At 60.0% G+C, this 19,982-nt stretch overlaps 1 protein-coding gene across 1 annotated transcript in view; it reads left to right on the top strand.

Moving 5' to 3' along the window:
- GALNT9 (polypeptide N-acetylgalactosaminyltransferase 9) overlaps positions 1-17,792 on the top strand; it is a 70,596-nt gene extending 52,804 nt beyond the window's left edge. The window contains exons 6-10 of the mRNA XM_061169359.1: positions 7,779-7,964; positions 9,517-9,654; positions 11,914-12,009; positions 15,811-15,978; positions 16,973-17,792. Coding sequence (XP_061025342.1) covers positions 7,779-7,964; positions 9,517-9,654; positions 11,914-12,009; positions 15,811-15,978; positions 16,973-17,119 — 735 coding nt within the window. The 3' untranslated portion in view covers positions 17,120-17,792. The remainder of the gene's footprint in view (positions 1-7,778; positions 7,965-9,516; positions 9,655-11,913; positions 12,010-15,810; positions 15,979-16,972) is intronic.
- Positions 17,793-19,982: the final 2,190 nt, after the last annotated feature.

Here is a 19,982-nt window from a genome sequence, read left to right as displayed (position 1 = left end):
TCCCAAGTGGCCTTAAACAGGCTGGACCAGAGAGCAGTCACGAGGACGCTGGCAAGCCCAACACCAGCGGAAGTTTCTCCCAGGCCCGCACGCGGGAGCCAGCAGCTTCTCAGCTCTCCCAGCAGCACCTCAGCTCTCCCAGCAGCTTCTCAGCTCTCCCAGCAGCTTCTCAGCTCTCCCAGCAGCACACTCTGAGTTTGCCCAGCAGCCAGAATCTTCCTCCAGGGCAGCTGGAGAATAATAATGGGGACGGGCCTCTGTGGAGTGACCAGGCGCGCCCTGCTCTGTGAGATGAAAGCTGAGAGGGCATTGGGGTCTAAGGCCCCGCTGTCACCTGCTGTCCCAGCCCCCCAGGTAGCCGCCAGCCCTGGCCAGCTGTTTTATTATTATTCAGGTATGGAGCAGCCAGCGGGTCAGGAGACCACGCCCACTGACGGGAGGCTCCCAGGAGTAGGGGCCACGGGGAGGTCAGGAGGCAGAGGGTGGGGTGCACCGGGGTCAGAGCCTTTACTGGGCTTCCCAGGGGAGGATGCCTCAGGGGAGCCCAGCAATGGCTGGCTGAGCCATTCCCGGGGCTCTGGGGCACGGGGCTGGCCCTGCCCTGGGTGTGAGAGCCCACAGAGGGGGGTCGGGGTGGGGCTCGGGCTGGCTGGGTTACACGTGACAGGGGCGCTCAGGTGAGTGGTTTACAGCCTCCTGGAATCGGGAACCTGGGAGAGGCCGTCCCTCCGGGTCAGCGAGGTCCCAGATGTCAAAGTATCAGAATAAAGAAATTTGAAAGACGGTTAAGGGAATTCCCTGGCAGTCCAGTGGTTAGGACTCTGAGCTTTCACTGCCGAGGGCCCGGGTTTGATCCCTGGTCGGGGAACTAAGATCCCACGGGCCGCTTGGAGCAACCAAAAAAAAAAAAAGACACAGTTACTACACAGGCCAGCCCTCCTCTCCCCTCTGCATAGCTCGCCTCTGGCCTGTCTCGAGTCTGTGCAAGCCCAGGCCAGCTGTCTCCTAATGAGCCAGCATTATAGGTCATGGATGTTTGCATTTGGGCACATGAATCAATGCTCTCTTTTCCAATGCCCTTTGGGGTGATCCTTCTCCTGAATAATCCTGAAGGAGGTGGTGTCCCCAGCCCTGATCCAGCCTGGCAGTGGCCACGTGAATCAGGCTGGGCCACACCAGCGGTGCTCCCCGGGTTCTCTGAAAGTACAGGAAGGATGGACAGACGTTTGGGGAGGGGCTGAAGGCTCAGACTGCCTGCATTTCCAGGCTGGTGGACCAGCCCAGTGGTTTGGTTTTGTTTGTTTGTTTTGTTTTTCGGGGTTTTTTTGGCCACGCTGCGTGGCTTACAGGATCTTAGTTGCCCAACCAGGGATTGAACCCTGGGCCATGGCAGCGAAAGTGCCGAACCCTAACCACTGGACCGCCAGGGAATTCCCGCAGCCTGGTGGTTTATCGGTTTATCTGTTATCCGGCACTGTTTCACCAGTCAGCGCCCACTTGTGGTGGGATTGGATACATAAACAGGAGCTCTACCGTCGCCGTGGCACCTCCCGCCAGGTCTCCCAGGGGCGCTTCTCAGTTCTGATCAGGGAGGGCGGGCCGGGCCTGACCATCAGCACTGCTGACCGGCCCCCAGACCACTCTGAGAAGCTGCAGCAGCCCCGGCCTCTCTCCAGCTTTGACCCTGGGACCCCTGAGGCCTTCGGGGTCAACCCTGAGGCAGCAGGGAGCAGACGTCCGACCCCCACTCCTTCTCCATCCCCCTCGGGGACCAGGGCTGCGTCTGGAGAAGCAGCTGCGGTTGTTTGCTGCGCCGCCAGCTCCAACGGACCTGAGATTGGCTGGGTCTCTGCTCTGGGCCCGAAGCTCTTTATTTCGGGTCCAAGATGTGTCAGCGCAGAGCTGCCTTCTGTCCCAGTGGCCGGCGCGCTGGGCCCTAGGGCTCCGGCAGAGGCCCCGTGGGGCTCCTGGGTGTCCCTCCTGAAGTCCCCTCCACAGGGCAGGGGGCTGCTCCACAGAACAGCTGCATGTCCACAGGGCGAGCTGTCCCCAGCGGCGGGCGTGCGTGCGCGCACGTGCGTGTCCTTTCCCACCCACCTGGCTGCCCTGCGGGTCTCGCTGCAGGGTCGAGCCGCAGGCCGCGTCGCCTCTCTGGGGGGACCCAGTTGGAAACCCTGGTTGCAGCAGCAGAGGCCCCTGTGTTCAGCTATATCCAAACATAACCGTGGGGCTTGCTCCTTCCGCCTCCCCAGGAGGCCCCGGGACAGCACGGCCCCCCCACTGAGTGCAGATTCGGGCCCCAGGGACCCGACCATCAGACCATCAGTTCTGATGCGGTCAACAGGGGTGAGGATTTTAACCTCCACCAGGAGATGCTACCGCAGAGCAGACTGGGGAGCTCCTGCTCTGGCAGCGCGGCAGTCCCCCTCCGTGTCCCTCGGCCCTCACGGGAAGGCTCACGGAGAGGCGGGGCCAGCGAGGGGCCGCGTGCCACGCTTCTGGGCTGCGCGGCCAAGGGAATGAACTGAGTCCAGAGAAGCACCTCCATACAGATGATGCACAGACACGTGGCCTCCCCCGCCAAGCGGCCGGGACCGTTCTCCTTTTCCGCTCAGGTTTCAGGAAGCACCGGCTTTTTAGTAGCAGGGCTCTCCAGAAATGTCGTGTTGACCATTGTGGTGCAGGAAGAAGATGGGGAAGAAACCACGAGAAATGGCAGCTTGATTCACGATGGACGTCCTAAGAGCGTCGATTCGAGGGAAGGCACTCAGGCCCTGTCGCCCGCTCTGCCATCCCCAGGCCACACGCGGTCCCCCTGTCACCGGGTCCTGGTCCCAGCCCCTCGGCTCCTATTGGGGCACCTGTCGGGCTCGCATTGCCAGGGCGGCTGGAGGGTAAATAAAACTTCACTGGCATTCCTGCTGATGGACCATTATTTCCGGACTTTTTAAGGAGAAGGGCTTATGTATAAAGGCTGCTGCTCTGGAATCCCAGCCTCAGAAACCAGCACCAAGGCTCCAGGAGCTGAGGAGATCTGCTGGCTGAGGGGCGGGGGTCCCTCTGGGTGGGGTGGGCTCCACCCTGCACCCCTGTGCCCTTCGCCCTCCCTCCAAGCAGCTGCCTGAAGGCCTGACACCTGGTCCTCTGCCTCCTGTTTGATGTTTCTGTTTGGGTGGCAATTAACGAAGTCGATTGAGATAATTAGTGGTTGAGACACAGGGTGGGTGTGACAGGAGCACTTAGATCATGTGAATCGTCCCCGTGACACCTTTCACAGCTGTGGGTGAAGCAGCAACTTCAGGGTCTTCGTGCAAGGGTTCTGAATCCCTGTCCCACCACGAACCAGCTGTGTGACCCTGTATGTGTTTCTTAACGTCTCTGAGCCTCAGTTCTTATTTTCATCTCCAATGAGGCCGAGGTTAATCCCCCGCCGGCCCCGCGTGGCCTTGTTGGGGTTTATCTTCATCCCACTGTTACCTCCTGGTCCAGCTTTGTCAGCTGGGAATGCAGCAATGGAAAACCCCACTGACCAAGGCTTACATTTTAGTGGGGCAGACAGACAACATGGAATCAGCAGGTAAACGGTGTCACATGTTAGAAGGACACAAAAGCCACAGAGGTAGACAGGGCTGGCCAGGGAATGAGGCTTGAGAGGCTGCGCTGTAAATGGGGTGGTAAGGAGGGAGTCGCGGAGGAGGTGACATCCGAGCAGAGTTGAAGGTGGAGAGGCAGCCAGGCAGGCAGAGGTCGGGGAGGGCGTTCCCGCCAGAGGGAGCAGCCAGCACAGAGGCCCTGGGCAGGGTGTGGGGTGGGCTCTGAGACGGGCAGGGGCGAGGGGTGGCGAGTCCTGGGAGATTCAGGGGACTGAACGGCTGGACAGAACCCCTGGCCCCGGGTGGAGGCCAGGCAGGCACGGACGGCAGGGAGGCCCCTCAGGAAACGTGCGGTGACGGTGGCCAGAGGATGGGCAGGGGGACCAGGCGCTTGCCCTGCTTCCTCTGTTTGTTTCAGTGTTTGGCCTCCTGGAAGGTTCCCGGCTCACCAGGTGTCCACCTGCGCTCCCAGCCTCCTGGGCAGCTGGGCCACGCGCCGGGGTTTGACAGAGGTCTGTGAGCGGAAGTGGTGGGAGTTGGGCAGCGCCCTCAGCCCTCCCCCTGCGGCCCCACCTCCAGCCACGTGGAAGCAACGCCACGTGGAAGCAAGACCGCGTCTGCCGCTCGGGACCCGGGCGAAAGCATCCACCGCGTCTCTGATACAGAGCATGCGCGGTTCTCACCATCGGGCGGAGCCCGTGGATGCTGCCTGCTGAGCCTGCAGGGTGCCAAGCAGTGGTCCCGAGTGGCCCTGAGCCGGGCCAGGGGAGAGCGTGCTGGGCACGTGCTCAGTGAGCCACGAGGAGCGGGCAGCCTCCCCTCCCTCGCTCAGGTGATTTCTTATCCCAGCTGTGGGTGGTGTCAGGAGGGGCCGCCCGTTACCCGCTGCGAGATTTTCCTGCCGTCTTCCTCTGCTTTCCGGGGGCAGAGAGTAGGGCCGAGGGAGCAGGCAGGGCTGGGCCGTCCTCTTCCCCGAGACGGGGGCTTGGCGTCTGTGGTGGGTGAATGGCAGCCCCAGAGACCTCTGCCTGGAAGCTGTGACAGGTCTCAGGATGAGATCCTCCTGGAATTAGGGTGGGCCCTAAATCTGATGGCTGCTGTCCTTACCCGAGAGAGGAGAGCGGAACCTGAGACACAGACCCACAGCGGGGGAGGCCGCGTGACGGGAGGGATGGGGCCACAAGCCAAGGGCACCTGGGGCCACCAGAAGCTGGGAGAGGGAGGTGGGACCCTCCCCTGGAGCCTCGGAGGGAGCGGGGCCTCAAGGGCTGTGAGAGAATGTGTCTGTTGTTTACACCTGGTCTGTGGTCCTCGTTATGCGGCCCCAGGAAATGAGGGCGGCCTCTAGTTGCTGTGAGCTCTAGCAGGCTCTGCCTTCCATGCCTCCCGTGAAGCCAGCCCCGCTTCTCAAGCCTCCCTCCTCATGGGCCCCAAAGTGGGTTCTGGAAATTCAGGCTGGAGCCCCAAGGCATCAAGGCCACTGTACAGTCGCTATCTGGGAGGAGTGGGCCTTGATGAAGCCGGCGCCACTTAAACTGGGCGTAAGGGAGAACGTTTAGGCTGAAGAAGCCTAGACAAGAGGCCAGAGGGACCCACGGAGTGAAATCCATGCCCAAGACTGAGAAACACCCAGCTGTACTTGTCAGCAAGACTTTAGCTTAAAGTACCTGTGCCTGCCAACTTACAGTGACGGTTTAGCCCAAAAAAGTGTTTCTAATGTGGAGTACAGCCTTGATCTTAACAGTGAAGAAACTACAGGAGGAAAATCTAAATGTCTAATAACTGGGGCAATAGGAAGTGAATTAAGGCCCATCCTCTCTGTGATAAGAAATGACAACTTTCAGACTTCCCTGGTGGTGCAGTGGTTAAGAATCCGCCTGCTAATGCAGGGGGCACGGGTTTGATCCCTGGTCCGGGAAGATCCCATACACCGCGGAGCAACTAAGCCCGCGAGCCACAACTACTGAGCGCGCGCACCACAACTACTGAGGCCCGCGCGCCTAGAGCCCGTGCTCCACAACAAGAGAAGCCACGGCAATGAGAAGACCGCACACCACAACGAAGAGTAGCCCCCCTCGCCGCAACTAGAGAAAAGCCTGCGCGCAGCAACAAAGACCCAACGCAGCCAAAAAAAAAAAAAAACCCACAACATTGTAAATCAACTATATTTCAATAAAAATTATTAAAAAAAAAAAAGAAATGACAACTTTCAACTGTGGCTGCATGGACAAATGTTTGTGAACTGATGTTATATTTCAACTATAAAAGACAACAGTTTCCAGAAGACAGTGTCTGTGTGTGGGAGGTGTGGGCAGCACAGCATTGACATTAAGAGGCTGTGGGATCAGTCAGGCCTGGTCAGGTCCCGTGAGCTCGTGTGACTGGCTTAACCTCTCTGACCCTCGGTATCTTCTTCTGTACAGTGAGGAGAACATTGCCTGTGGTACCCGTCCTTCCTGGGTCGTGGTGGGTTGAGTGAGATGAGGCGAGTAAGGTGCTTAGCACATGCCTGGCACCTCCAAAATGTCTGAATTAGAAGAGGCTTAGGGGTAAGAATCTGACCGAAGAGAGCTTGGGCCAGGTTGATCAGACTGAGTTGTTCATGGTGAAGTCAACCTGGTGGGTTGCACCAGCATTTTTTTAGTGAGATGGGGCGGGGTGGGATAGGATAGGGTAGGACATTAGTCTGGGTTCTCCAGAGATGATAAGGAATTGGCCCACACAGTTACAGAGGCTCAGAAGCCCAAGACCTGCAGTTGGCAAGCTAGAGGCCCAGGAGAGCTGAGGGTGTGGTTCCAGACCAAGTCTGAAGGCAGGAGAAGACCAGCGTCCCAGCTCGATGACCGTCAGGCAAAGAGAGTGAATTGTCCCTCCCTCAGCCTTTTTGTTCTGTTCAGGCCTTCAACTGATTGGTTGGGGCCCACCCATACTGAGGAGGGCAATCTGCTTTACTTAGCCCACCAACTTGTGTTCATCTTACCTGGAAACATGCTCCTGGACATGCCCAGAGCTGTGTGAACCAAATATCTGGGCGCCTCATGGCACAGGTAGGATTGCATAGGATGGGGTAGAATAGAATAGACTAACACAACCCATGCCTAGTAAGGCTAAGTTTTGTTAGGTGAAGCAGTGCAGAAGCAAGCAGGCATGAAAGGAGATCCTGATGCAAGATAACATTTCTATTACAAGTGAGGGTTCTAGCAGTTAGGGACTTTGGGGAGCCTTATTTGCAGAGAAAACAGCTGTTTGTTTAAACTTTTCCTTTAGACCGAGACTGTGTCTGGGGTGCTTGAAGCACTGTTTGCATAGCAAGCTGCTCTTTTTTTTTTTTTATAGATTTTTAAAATTTTATTTATTTTATTTTTGGCTGCATTGGGTCTTCATTGCTGCACAGGGGCTCTCTTCTCTAGTTGCAGCGAGCAGAGGCTACTCTTCATTGCGGTGCGCAGGCTTCTCATTGCAGTGGCTTCTCTTGTTGCGGAGCACGGGCTCTAGGCACACAGGCTTCAGTAGTTGTGGCATGTGGGCTCAGTAGTTGTGGCATGCAGACTCTAGAGTGCAGGCTCAGTAGTTGTGGCTCGTGGGCTCTAGAGTGCAGGCTCAGTAGTTGTGGTGCACGGGCTTAGTTGCTCCGCGGCATGTGGGATCTTCCTGTACCGGGGCTCGAACCCGTGTCCCCTGCGTTGGCAGGTGGATTCTTATCCACTGCGCCACCAGGGAAGTCCCGCAAGCTGCTCTTTTAAAATTAGATTGTAGGTCGGTTCTTCCAGCTGGTGGGGAGGACAGCTGCTGGTGGGAAGTAACCCCTCTCAGGCCAGGCTCTGGGCCCAGAGCAAACACTGAGTGGCGGCAGGGACCATAGGAAAGGGATAATAATGAATTGTCAGGATGTCAGGAAAAATCCCTCCATTGTTTAGATTGTGGAACGTGCAAGAGAAATGAAATTCGGTGGGAAATCCAGAAGGGGAGGCAGCCTTGCCCCCAGGCTTTGGTGGGCTTAACCCAAGGCCACGGCTTCTCTTTGGCGTCTTCCGCTGGAATGGCCCAGGCGGCCAGGCCTCTTTGCCCTCTGGAAGGCCTGTCCCGGGGACGGCGAGCAGGGGATGCGGGGAGGCAGGATGGTGCCCTTGGCCCCGGGGGCTGCCGGGAGGGGCGGGCCTGCCATCCAGGCCCGGGTCCCCACAGGTGTGGCAGTGCGGCGGCAGCATGGAGGTTCTGCCCTGCTCCCGCGTGGCCCACATCGAGCGTACCAAGAAGCCCTACAACAACGACATTGACTACTACGCGAAGCGCAACGCCCTGCGGGCGGCCGAGGTGTGGATGGACAGCTTCAAGTCCCACGTATACATGGCCTGGAACATCCCCATGAGCGTAAGCTGGCGGACCGGGTGGGGAGGGGGAGGGCTGGGGGCGGGGGCTGCCCCCGGGGACAGCCTCGGGGGTCCTCCAAGGCGCAGCCCGGCCACGCGAGGGGGGCCTCCTGGACAGCTCAGCCAGGACAAGTCTCAGGAACGTCATGACCTTCACCAAGGAGAGCCCGTTTCCAGCAGCTGTGACGCTGGTCGGCACGCCTCCCTCCCGCCACGAGAGCTCCTTCCCTCCATGGTGTGAGCCCCTGAGCGGCTACAGACGTGGCAATGCGGGGTCGCAGTCGCTGCTGCGCTGAGAGCTGCCCCAGGGTGACCACAGCCCCTCCTAGGACACATAGCCTACCCCTCGCCACGCAGAAGCCTCCCCCAGTCAGTTCTGCACGAGGCCACGGTGATACGATGACCGTAATGATGACCCCATCACTTCCACACGGCGGACTGGGAAACTGAGGCACACGTGGGTGCGCGGCTGAAAAGAGGCAGAGCCGGAATGTAACTCGGTCCTCCGCAGGACCCTGTCACGAGGCTCTCAGGGCCCGCCTGCTGTGGGGATGGCGGCTTCTCCCACGTGTGGTGTCTGCAGCCAGATCTGCCTGCCCTGCAGGGAGCGGGGGCAGGAGGGGTCTGTACAAGGGGTCTGCCTGTGGCCGGCGGGAAGCAGGATCTGGGTGTGAGCCAGAGGGTGCCAACCAGCGCCTGGGGGGCGGGGCAGCCCGGAGAAGGGGCTTGGGCGTACACGTGTGCCCACAGTCCTTCCTTAGCTGGTATCAGAGCCTCGGGGACCTGGCCTTGGGGAGGGGGCTTTCTCAAACCCACCCACGTCCCCAACCTGTCACAGAGTGTCAGGGCCCCCAGGACCACCCTCAGGTTCAGTGTTTGGCTACAAGGACTCAGAACTCAGAAAAGCTGTTACATGGGGGCTGTGGTTTATTATAATGAAAGGATATGACTCCCAGGGAGTCACAGAAATTGCGCTTAATTCTCCCAGCTGCAATGTGTGACAATATGTATAGCGTATCACCAACCCGGGAAGCTCACCCGAGCCTCAGCATCCAGAATTTACTGGGGCTCACGTGCACGTGGCTGACCTCCACGTGGCCGGCCTTGGTCTCCAGCCCCTGCAGCGACCCCCATAGATCATCCCGTAGCACAGACGACCTGGCCTGGCCCCCGTAAACAATACTCAGGATGTTTGAAGTCACCTCCCGGGAGCTGGCTGAGGGCAGGTCTTTCCCTCGGAGGGCGCAGGGTGCCACAAGCCTGGCCCACACACACCGCCGGTGGCCGTCTGTCCAGGCCGGCTGTTCCTGCTGCAAACAGGCCGGAGGTGCCAGGCCTTTCCCATCGGCCCTGCTGCCCTGGACCTTCCAGGGGCCTGGGAGGGCAGAAGGCCCCCAGACGAGGCTCGGGGCCGGGAAGCCCTGAGCGCGGGCACGCTCCTGGGATGGGGGGCCTGCAGGTCCTGGGGCTCCCCCCAACCCCCAGGCAGAGGCCTGGCTGGTGCGGGCTCTGCACACCGCAGCGCCCGTCCCGCCTCGCTTCCGGCTTCGCAGAACCCCGGCGTGGACTTCGGGGACGTGTCCGAGCGGCTGGCCCTGCGCCAGAGGCTGAAGTGCCACAGCTTCAAGTGGTACCTGGACAACGTGTACCCGGAGATGAGGACCTACAACGACACGCTCACGTACGGAGAGGTACCGCCTCCGAGCGATGGCTGCACCCTGCACCCCACACCTGCGCCCCACGTCCCGGCGCCCTGGCCTGTCCCCTGGCGCACGTTCACAGACAGCAGCCAGCAGAGCGCACGGGCACACTCACACGCACGTGGCACACACCAGTGTAAGGGCCGCAGGGACACACACTCGTGCCTGCATACCGAGGTACACAAAGTAGATTCAGACACGTGTGTGAATCTGTATCTGTGTCGCACACATGTGTTTATACATGCCCTCATGCACATGCATTGATCCGTGCAAACATGCATATGTGTGTAAGTGCACACAGACACAGAAGTGTGCATTTGCACACAGTGTTGCTCACAGACACACAAAAAGCTACCTGTACATCTTCACTTGTGTATGCAGACCCCACCCAAGCTGCCTGCCCTGCATGGTACAAATACTTGTTACTGAGACAAAATGACACGTGAACACGTGAGTACATATGCGCAGAGGCCTGCACATGGATGCATTCATACACACAGCCGTGTTTGTGTGCCACAATACCTGCATGTGAGTGCACGACAGAAGGACACACAGACTCACACCGGTACAGGCACCAGCTGTGGGAAGACCCACCTGTCTGCACCGGCCCCCAAGTGCACGGTCACGCACACCTCTCCTTAAAGCCAGGGGAGGGCACCGCGTTCCTGCCCACTCGTCCTGGTCTGTGCTGGGGGACGGGCCTCCCCCTACCCCAGGCCTCAGCTCCTCCACGGGGACCCAGGCTCCCCGAGGCGAAGGAATGCATGAACTTAGGTGGGCCAAGCAGAAGTGATACCAGGGGGCGGGGGATAATCCCAGATGGCCTGTCCGTTCCTGGAGCTCCTGGTCCACCCCCAAGCCAGATTCCCACTCCTCTGGACACAGAGGTTTCCCACGTGACAGGGAGCACCACTGATGCATCAGTGGTGTGGGCAGGAGACCACTGTCCTCCCAGCCTCTCCCAGGCTGCCCTGCCTGCTCCTGACCACGTTGAGTCAAATTCATGTGTCACCCACCCACAGAAGCTGTAACATTAGGAACTTTGCCAGCTGACAACGTTCAAACCTGTGCTACCTCTTGGGGTGGGAGTGCTGTTTCAGTTAGTTAGTGCTGCCAAACAAACATCCCTAAAACACAAAGGGTTCACGCAGTAAGCCTCTGTGCTTGCTCACAAGTCTAAGGGTCATCCAGGTAGCCCTGACCTGGGGCAGGCTGAGCTGACCTCAGCCAGTCTGACATCAGGTCTCTGGGGACAGGCTCACCCACACACCTGGAGGGTGGCTGGCTGTCAACAGGGCACTGGGGTGCAGGTGACACGTCTGTCACCCCCAGCAGGCAGCTCGGCTTGTTCTCAGGGTAGAGTCAGGGTTCAAGGCAGAGTGGGAGCTGCAGGTGTCCTGAGGCTCAGAGCTGCACACAGCCATCTCTGTTGCGTCTATTGGCTGAGCAAGCCTCCAGGCCAGACCAGACTCGGGGGCTCTGGGAGTAGCCCCCACACCCCCATTGACGGGAAGAGGTGCAGTCACGCGGCAAAAGGCGTGAATGTGGGGAGGCCGTTCCTGGGAGCCAGCCAGGCCCTCCTCGCTGTTTCCCAAGGCTACCGCTTCTGTGGCGAGTTTCACCTGAGGAGGGTGGCGGGGTCTACACACACACGCACGCACACGCACACACACACATGCACGGGAGGCACATCCGTCCATGTCTCCCCCAGAGCCAGGCATGGTCATCCCTTCCGAGGAGCCCAGCCAGTCACTCCGCAGCCAGCCCGCCGGCCAGAGCACTGTCCTGTCCTCTCCTCCTCCCCCTCCCCCCTTTCCCCTCCCCTCCCCCCTCCCCCTCCCTCTTCTCCCCTCCCCCTCCCTCTTCTCCCCTCCCCCTCCCTCTTCTTCCCTCCCCTCCCCCTCCCCCCTTTCTCCTCCTCCCCTCCCTCCTCCCCCTCCCTCTTCTCCCCTCCCCCTCCCCCTCCCCCTCCCCCCCTCCCCTCCCCTCCCCCCTTTCTCCTCCTCCCCTCCCTCCTCCCCCTCCCTCTTCTCCCCTCCCCCCTCCCCCTCCCCCTCCCCCTCCCTCTTCTCCCCTCCCCCTCCCTCTTCTCCCCTCCCCCTCCCCCTCCTCCTCCTCTTATCCCAGGAGGGCCACCCCTTCCTGAGCCCGCAGACCCTGGGCAGGGGACAGATGGGTAAAGCTCCCTCTAGCCGGCCTCTGCCTTTAGGGCCCTTGTGATGGGGCCTCTCCTTTGGTTTCTGGTCGTAGGTGAGAAACAGCAAAGCCAGCGGCTACTGCTTGGACCAGGGGGCAGAAGACGATGACCGTGCCATCCTGTACCCCTGCCACGGGATGTCCTCCCAGGTAGGGGTGGCAGTGATGTTCCTGAGGGACACAGCCCCGAACACAGGTGGAGGCGGCTCCCGGGGGGCAGAGGCGGGCCTGCCGGGGCATTCTGATGCTGTGCAGGCTGTGAGCTCAGGCCCTGGGTAAATTGAGAGCAACGGCTTTGCTTTGGGCGACTCACCTGACACCTGTGCCTCAGTTTCCCTATCCATTGATGGGATGATCATGGTACCTATTTCTCAGGGCTGCTGCGTGGACTGAAGTGGAAAATGAGGGTATATGGTAGCCACAGTGTAGACGTAGCCCAGGAAGTATCACATTAACCACCAGTTCTTCTCAGCTGAATGCCTACCAAGAGATGCTCCAGCCCAGAATCACCTGGAGGGCTTTAAAAACACCCAGGCGGGTGTCCAGACCCCAGGCAGGTATGCTTCCAGAGCTCCTGGCGGTGCTGGTGTGCTGGACCCCGACGCGGAGCCTGGTGTTTCCAATCCCAGGGAATCCGCCTTCTGTTCGCAATGACAAGGCTTCTTCTCAGTGGGTGTTACTTAAATTAACCCCCGAAATGACACTCGGCCCCCCTGAGGCTCTCTGAACCTGCTCCCGCTCTGGGACATCCACGGGTGCTGACACATCCACACAGCTGCGCAGGGGCCCATCGCAGGTGCGAGGTGCCAAGCCTGTGACGACGGAGAAGACCGTGCTCCCCTGGCACCCCTGCAGCCTCTTCACAGGACCCCCGCTGGCACATGGCCTTGCCTTAAGAGAGCGAAGCAGAATCACCCATCGAGGTGCAAACGTGGCCTCCCGGAAGAAATCCAGTTTGCTGGGCCCTCAGCTGCAGGGGGGGAATCCTCTGGCCGGCACAGACCTGAGGTGAGAGGCCACGTCTGTGGGGTGTCGCCGGACATGCCCTGCTCCTCTGCGACTCCAGGTGGCTGGGTGGACGGTGGTCATTTCCTAGCGAGTCCTGCTGTGGAGAGAGGCAGCGCGGGGCCAGCCTCGGAGGTGTCTGGGGCAGCGAATCACGTGGCTGAGTGAGGGTGGGTGTTCCAAGGACCCCGCGCCACGCCTGGGGGAGCCCCGCCCCGAGGGTGGACCCTGGGGCGGCCGGCAGAAGCGGCCTCGCTGCTGGAACCGGGGTGGACGTGGACGCAGGTGGACGGGGAGGCCAGCCCACGGGGCCGCGCCCCACGGAGAGGTCGGATGGACCCATGTGCCCACCAGGCCGGACGCGCCCGCAGTGGTGTCTCCTTTGCAAATGACCTCAGTCTGTTTGGTCTCAGTGGAGGCTGCTGAAGCGTTCACGGGGACAAGCTACATCCCCAAACCCCGATCCCCGGCTGTGTTAGTGTCTTGGGGCCAACTGGGAACCAGTTTAAATGACAGGTGTTTATTCTCTCAGCTCTGGAGACCAGAAATCTGAAATCACGGCATGGGCAGGGCTGTGATCCCTCCTGAGGGTCTAGGGCCGCCCTTCCCACCCCGGTGGTCCCACAGTTCTTGTCTGGTGGCCGCATCCCTCCAGGCTCTGCCTCCGTCATCGTGTGGCCTGTGAGGGTCTTCACCCTGCCTTCTCCCTGTGTCTCTGTTTTCTCTCCTTATCAGGACACCAGTCATGTTGGATTAGGGCCGCCCTAACCCGGTATGACCTCATCTTACCTTGAGCACTTCTGCAATGACCCTATTTCCAAATAAGGTCACATTCACAGGTGCCAGGGGGTTAGGACTTCAACATGACTTTTGGGGGGAAACAGTTCAGCCTACAACATAAAGAAAGCCAGTCTCGGACCAAAATCTGCACACGTACAGATGGTTAGTAAACAGTCTTCAGGGAGCAGACACAGACCAGTGCATGGACCCCTCACGTTGGGGCCCAGCCCCCTGTCCTCTGTCCGCTGCACTGGCCTGACCAGTGTGAGTGAGAGGGACACGGGGCAGGCGCGTCCACCTCCGTGTGGGCATGGGACCCCTCCTGGGCTGGGCTCGACATAGCCTGGGGGTTGTTAGGAGGCCCTTCCTTTAACTTGTCAGGTTTTATTCTGACCATTTTCAAACTTCCAGAAAAGTAGGAAAGTCTTCAGATGACCAACCACACACTCATGGGGTCAACAAACAGCAGCCTGCTGGCCAAAGAAAAATTTTTAGCTTTTTAAAGGTTTATGGAGGGAAAAGAAGGAAAAAAACGTGCAGCAGTATTCATGAAGCACACATGCTTTTTCCCTGCCCTTCACAGACATGGTTTTCCACCCGGATCCAGATGCAGTGGTGTTCAGATCGGGCTGTATTTGCATCATTTATTTTTTTCTGAGTCATTTTAAAGCAAGTTGCAAGCATCAGGTCCTTTCACCTTGGAGTATATCAGAACGCATCTCTAAAAGTACACAGCTTCCCCACAAGCCAGCGGCAATGCCTACGGTCACCGAAGCCCTTCCCAGCCCGGCTCACTGCCCCGCTCGGCGTCTGAGACAGAACTCCCTGAGCACAGGCCGTGCTGGCTCCCCGACACTGAGGCTCCCGCTCCCCAGCTCCGCCAGGTTCTTACCTGCGAGGCTGAAGCTACAGGTGGCAGGGGCTCCGGCTTGGAGCTTGTGCTGGACATTTCAGGGGCTGCGGGCCCTATAGTCAAACTTCCGTGGCTTCAGAAAGTTTACAGAGAAGGGACACGAGCATATCTGTGACCACCTGTCCCCAGAAAGAATGGCCCGCAAGGACCACAGTCTTTATTTTGCTCACAAGTCTGCAGCAGGACCCACCGTCTGCACGGCACTGCCCAGGCCACCCGGCAGGCTGGTGAGGCCACCTCTGAGCCGCCATGGGCTGGCCGCTTCGGGGCCTCGGCCCCTCCCCATACGGCCTCCCCCCGCTGCTCGGGCCTCCTCACCTTGGAGCGGTGATGCCGAGGACGGTCGTCCCAGGAGACGTGGGAGGTGTCATGCGCGTTTACGCCCAGCCCCGGAGTCGGGCGGCACCACTTCCGCGATGTTCACACGCCGCCCCCAGGAGGACGCGGGAGAGAACGTGGGCCCCATGCTCAGCAGGGGTGTCAGAGTCGCAGGGCTGCGCGAACATGCAGGGGAGGTGCTGTGCCATCAGATTGTACTGGAAAACACAGCAGAGTGTGTGTGTCTGCACGCACCCACTCTTATGGGAGAGAAAGGAGAGGAGAGAAGCACTTGACCGACACCGGCACCTGCTGTGCTCAGCCTGCGCTCCACACGCCCGTGGCTTCCTCACGGTGGCCCTGGCAGGCAGGCACTGTCATCATCTCCCGCTCACAGATGAGGAAACCGAGGCACAGAGAGGTGACGTGACTTGCCCAAAGCCACACAGCCGGGGAGCGGAGGAATCTAGGGCACTGGTTTCCTCGTGAGCGCTCAGGTGTTACTTAGCTGGTGTTTGACAAATGACGTGACCTGGAACCGTGAACTTGGGGCGGCCTCCGGTTCGAGGGCAGATGGGCGGCCCGGGGCACGTGGGAAGTCCTCCTCGTCTGAGGCCGAGGCTCTGGGCCCCATGGAGGGAGGGGTCCGAGCAGAGCTCCGGGGAAGGAGTCCAGGAGCATCCTGCTGGGGGGATTTGTGGAAGAAAGGGGGCTGGCACCGCGGGGCCACCGGAAGGCGTCCCCCGTGGGCTCCCCGCACACGGCCTCCCCGGCGCCCTGGGGCCGAAGGGACTCCTCGGGGCCCGGCCCCTCCCCAGCAAGGCTGGCCCCCGGTGACCCGGCTGGCCCCGCCCGCCATGCCCCACCTACTCCCTCCAGGGCCTGGGGGGGAGGGCGGCCCCCGCCCACGCGCCCCGCTCCGCGCCTCTCCCCAGCTGGTGCGGTACAGCGCCGAGGGCCTGCTGCAGCTGGGCCCCCTGGGCTCCACCGCCTTCCTGCCCGACTCCAAGTGCCTGGTGGATGACGGCAGGGGCCGCACGCCCGCCCTGAGAAAGTGTGAGGACGTGGCCCGGCCAGCGCAGCGGCTGTGGGACTTCACCCAGGTCAGCGGGCTGCTGGGACCCCGGGCGCTGGACCAGCCTGTGGGGAGCTGAGGGCAGCGGGGGCTGCAGGGTTCGGGGGCTGGGCCAGCTGCTCCCACGTGACCCCCTCACGGACGTTAGGGGACCTGCCTGCAGCCACAGCCAGGGAAGGGCCGGGCTGTTCACAGCCCCGTGGCTGCCTCTTCTGGCCTCCTGGGGAGGGGCTTTAGGCAGAGGGATGGGGTCTGACTGCCCCGGAAGCCCCGCCCCAGCTGCTGGCCAAGTGGGGCCAGACTGGACTCCCCAGAGATTTGTTGAAATCGACCCAACTCCTCCCACGCAGGAGACCCTGGGACAGATGTGTGTGCGTCCTGTCTGGGGGCTCCCGGTCACAGGAGAGGCTGCAGGGGTTAGCTGTCACTGTCTCAGTGGAGCCAACGAGATCAGCGGTCCCCAGGAGGCCATGTGTGGGGCCAGGACGCTGAGGGCCAGAGTGCATGGGAAGGACCTGTCTGGGGAAGGATAGAGAACATATAGGACATGAGCTTGGGGGTCCTTGGGTTTGGGCCAGGGCCCTTGATGTTTGGGGGACCAGAGGGCCTGCAGAGGTGACCGATGGGCAAATCAGACGTGCCAGGGGTCAGGGAGGCATTCTGGGGGAAACGCCCGTCTCAGGGGCCCTGGCGTCCATTGTCTTGATCACTCCTGGGACTCCAGGAGAAGGGAGATGGCTGATGGGGGCGGGGGTGGGAGGACAGAGGGATTGGGGGACAGAGGGATGGGGGATGGGGATCAGGAGGGACAGAGGGATGGGGGACAGAAGGTCACTGAGGACAGAGACGGGGGAACAGAGGGTCAGGAGGGACCAAGGGATGGGGGACAGAGGGACTGGGAGAGTCAGGACCCCGAGTCTCAGGTGGCCGTGCAGTGACCTGCTTGGCCTTGGTATCACCCCCACTCCTTGGAAGCTCTTGCGATGGGACCCCCAGGCTGACTGGGTCTCCCTCCCATGCAGGGCGGTCCCATCGTGAGCAGAGACACGGGCCGGTGCCTGGAGGTGGAGATGTCCAAGGACGCCAACTTCGGGCTGCGGCTGGTGGTGCAGAGGTGCTCGGGGCAGAAGTGGACCATCAGAAACTGGATCCAGCCAGGGCGGCACTGACCCCCAGGCTCACCCTGTGCCCCCGCCCCAGCGCAGACCCCGAGGACCTGGGGCAGGCGTGGGGCCCCTCCCACTTAGCCCACCACTGGAACCCAGAGGGCCCTGGCCGTGCCCGCACCACCTCGGGGGGGGGGAACCTGTCCTCAGCTGCCGGCGGGTCCTGGGGACATGGGGACCTCCCCCGCTCCAGGAGCACGGACCCCCCGCAGCTGGCGGCTCTGCCTGAGCGCATCAGCTGACCGCCAACTCCAGATCCGAATCACGTGCCTTTTCTACGGTATTCCTGTCGAGCCGCCAGTGGCCACCTCCTTGCATGTGCTGAAGCTCCCGTCCATCCCCCAGGCAGCAACAGCCCCCTGTGAACTCCGAGCTCCTGACCTCTCCGCCCCTTGGCGGGGCTGCCCTGGTGACCACCTCCATCTAAACCGAGCGGAGCAGGGCTCTCCCTGGCTGGTGAGGGGGGATGGGGACAGCAGCTGCAGTGGCCTCAAAGACACCCCCCCGGCAGCGCTCGTGCGAGGAGACTGACGTGACTGCTTCAGTCCAGTAAAGAGTGATTAAACCATACAGACCTGATGTCTCGTCCACAGGAGCCAGAGCTGGTCGGCCGTCCAGGGAGGCACCCTGTTCTAGCGGCTCACCGGGGGCCAGGCACCTCTTGTGTTGCTCTAAGGCAGGGGTCAGCAAACGATGACCCGCGGCCCCTCGCCTATTTTTATAAATAAAGTTTTATTGGCACACGGCCACACCCCTCAGTTTATGTACTGTCCACAGCGGCTTTCACACTCCAGGGCCGGAGCTGAGAAGCAGCACACCCCCACCAGGGCTGTCCCGGGGCCTCCAGGATGTCCTCTCATGATTGCACTTAAAATTGCAGGACAAAAAGTTCTGCCTGTCCCTTTCCCCCATCAGGTCCAGTGCCAAGCTAGCTTCTTCCCAATCCTAGCTGCTTCCTCCTGCCTCCTGCCCGATGGTGGAAGGCCTCAGCTGTGCAACGGTGAGGGGCCCCAGGGCTTGGCTCACCCAGCCATGGAAATGAACAGTAGATGGGATGCCAAGCTCCTGAAAGCCAACCCACCTAGCTCCCCCCGCCCCATGCACAGGGTCTCCTGGCCCCTTTGGTGGTCTCCCAGGGACAGAAATTGTGGGCACCATCAGTAACTTCCAAGTTTCACCCCATTCGTATAGAGTAACCTAGAAAGCAGGCTGGCAGTGTTTCCAGACATCAGGGCTTCAAGCTGGGGGGCTTGAAGATCCTACCTGTTCTCACTTTGCTGTGGCCAGGCAGCCCGTCCTTCCAGAAGACGGGGAGCCAGTGCATTCCCCACACCTCCCGGGCTCCCCCCTCTTGCTCCCTGCCTCTCAGTCATTAATCCCATTGTGCCTCTTTCTGGGAGAGGAAAAGTCACTTCTGGTAGTGCCAGGGATCTTATATCTCGTGGGGGAATTTTCCCCAAAGAAGAGATGAAAATTTTCCTGGAAGATATGAAAGAAGCAGAAGAAGTGTTACTGAACCAAACTTGGGTCCGGTCGCCTGCACACAGTAAAGCTGATCTACTGAGGCGAGTTTGTGGTGAAGGGAAGGGCAGCGTTTATTGCAGGGAGCAAGCAAGGGGTCCAGGTAGTTAGTGCTCAAAAGCCGCACTCCCTGAGGGCTTTCAGGGAAAGGAAAAGACAGGGTGAGGGAGGGAGGTTCCAGGTGCATGATCACCTTGTGGACATTCTTCTGATTGGTTGGTAGTGAGGTAATCGGGAGCCAACATCATCAACTTTCTGGTTCCAGCCGGTCTGGGGTCTATGTGCTTGTGGTCAGCATAGAGTTAACTTCCTCCACCTGGTGGGGGGTCTTAGTATCTGCAAAACAGCTCAAGGACACGGCTCAGCATAGTGTCTACAGCCCTTGAGGAGGAACTAAAGGTCCTTGACTTTGTTTAAAGGCTAAACTATTATAGTCTTGCTTGACTGTTTTCCTTTCTTTTTGCATTTTCTCATTTCTCTGATTAAATTTATTCTTTGAAACTTGGGGAAGGCCTAGGAGGCTAAAGTTTTTCTGCAGACAAGAGGCAGGCAGAGGACATGGCAGGGGCAGGGGGTCTGTCCCAAGAAGGCCCCACAGGGTCCTGCTCAGTTACAGAAGCAAACTCTGGGTCTCTAGGGAGAGTGAGGGCCCTGGCCTTCCCTCAGAGTCTGAGGGGGCGTGTTGGTGATGCATCCATGGCCCCCTTGCCCTGGGGTGAAGTAATGAATCTACACTTCACTGTCCTCCATCCCAAGCCCAGTGTCATGTGCCCCTCCCCCAGTGCCCTGCCCACCGGGCACCCTCCTCCGCTTCTCCTTCCTTGGGGATCCTGACCCCATTCCTCCAATTCCTTGCTTCCTGCTGCTGGGAGAGCTCTGAAGTGTCCCAATTTCTCCATTCTCGGTAGAGAATTCTACCAGCTCTAACCCAAGTCCCCCAAACCCTCTCTCTATTCCAGATTTTCCCCCAAATTTAAGACGATGATGGAGGCAAAAAAAACTGGCAGTGAGTGAAGCCTTAAAAGCCAGTCTTGGGGCTTCCCTGGTGGCGCAGTGGTTAAGAATCTGCCTGCCAATGCAGGGGACACGGGTTCGAGCCCTGGTCCGGGAAGATCCCACATGCCGCGGAGCAACTAAGCCCGTGCGCCACAACTACTGAGCCCGCGTGCCACAACTACTGAAGCCTGCGCGCCTAGAGCCAGTGCTCCGCAACAAGAGAAGCCACGACAATGAGAAGCCCACGCACCGTAATGAAGAGTAGCCCCCGCTCGCCGCAACTAGAGAAAGCCCGCACACAGCAACGAAGACCCAACACAGCCAAAAATAAATAAATAAACTTATTAAA

Source organism: Eubalaena glacialis, chromosome 15 (assembly GCF_028564815.1).
Source record: "Eubalaena glacialis isolate mEubGla1 chromosome 15, mEubGla1.1.hap2.+ XY, whole genome shotgun sequence".
Classification (NCBI taxonomy): domain Eukaryota; kingdom Metazoa; phylum Chordata; class Mammalia; order Artiodactyla; family Balaenidae; genus Eubalaena; species Eubalaena glacialis.
Note: the sequence above shows the minus strand (reverse complement) of the source record. Positions and strands in the feature narration are given on the sequence as shown.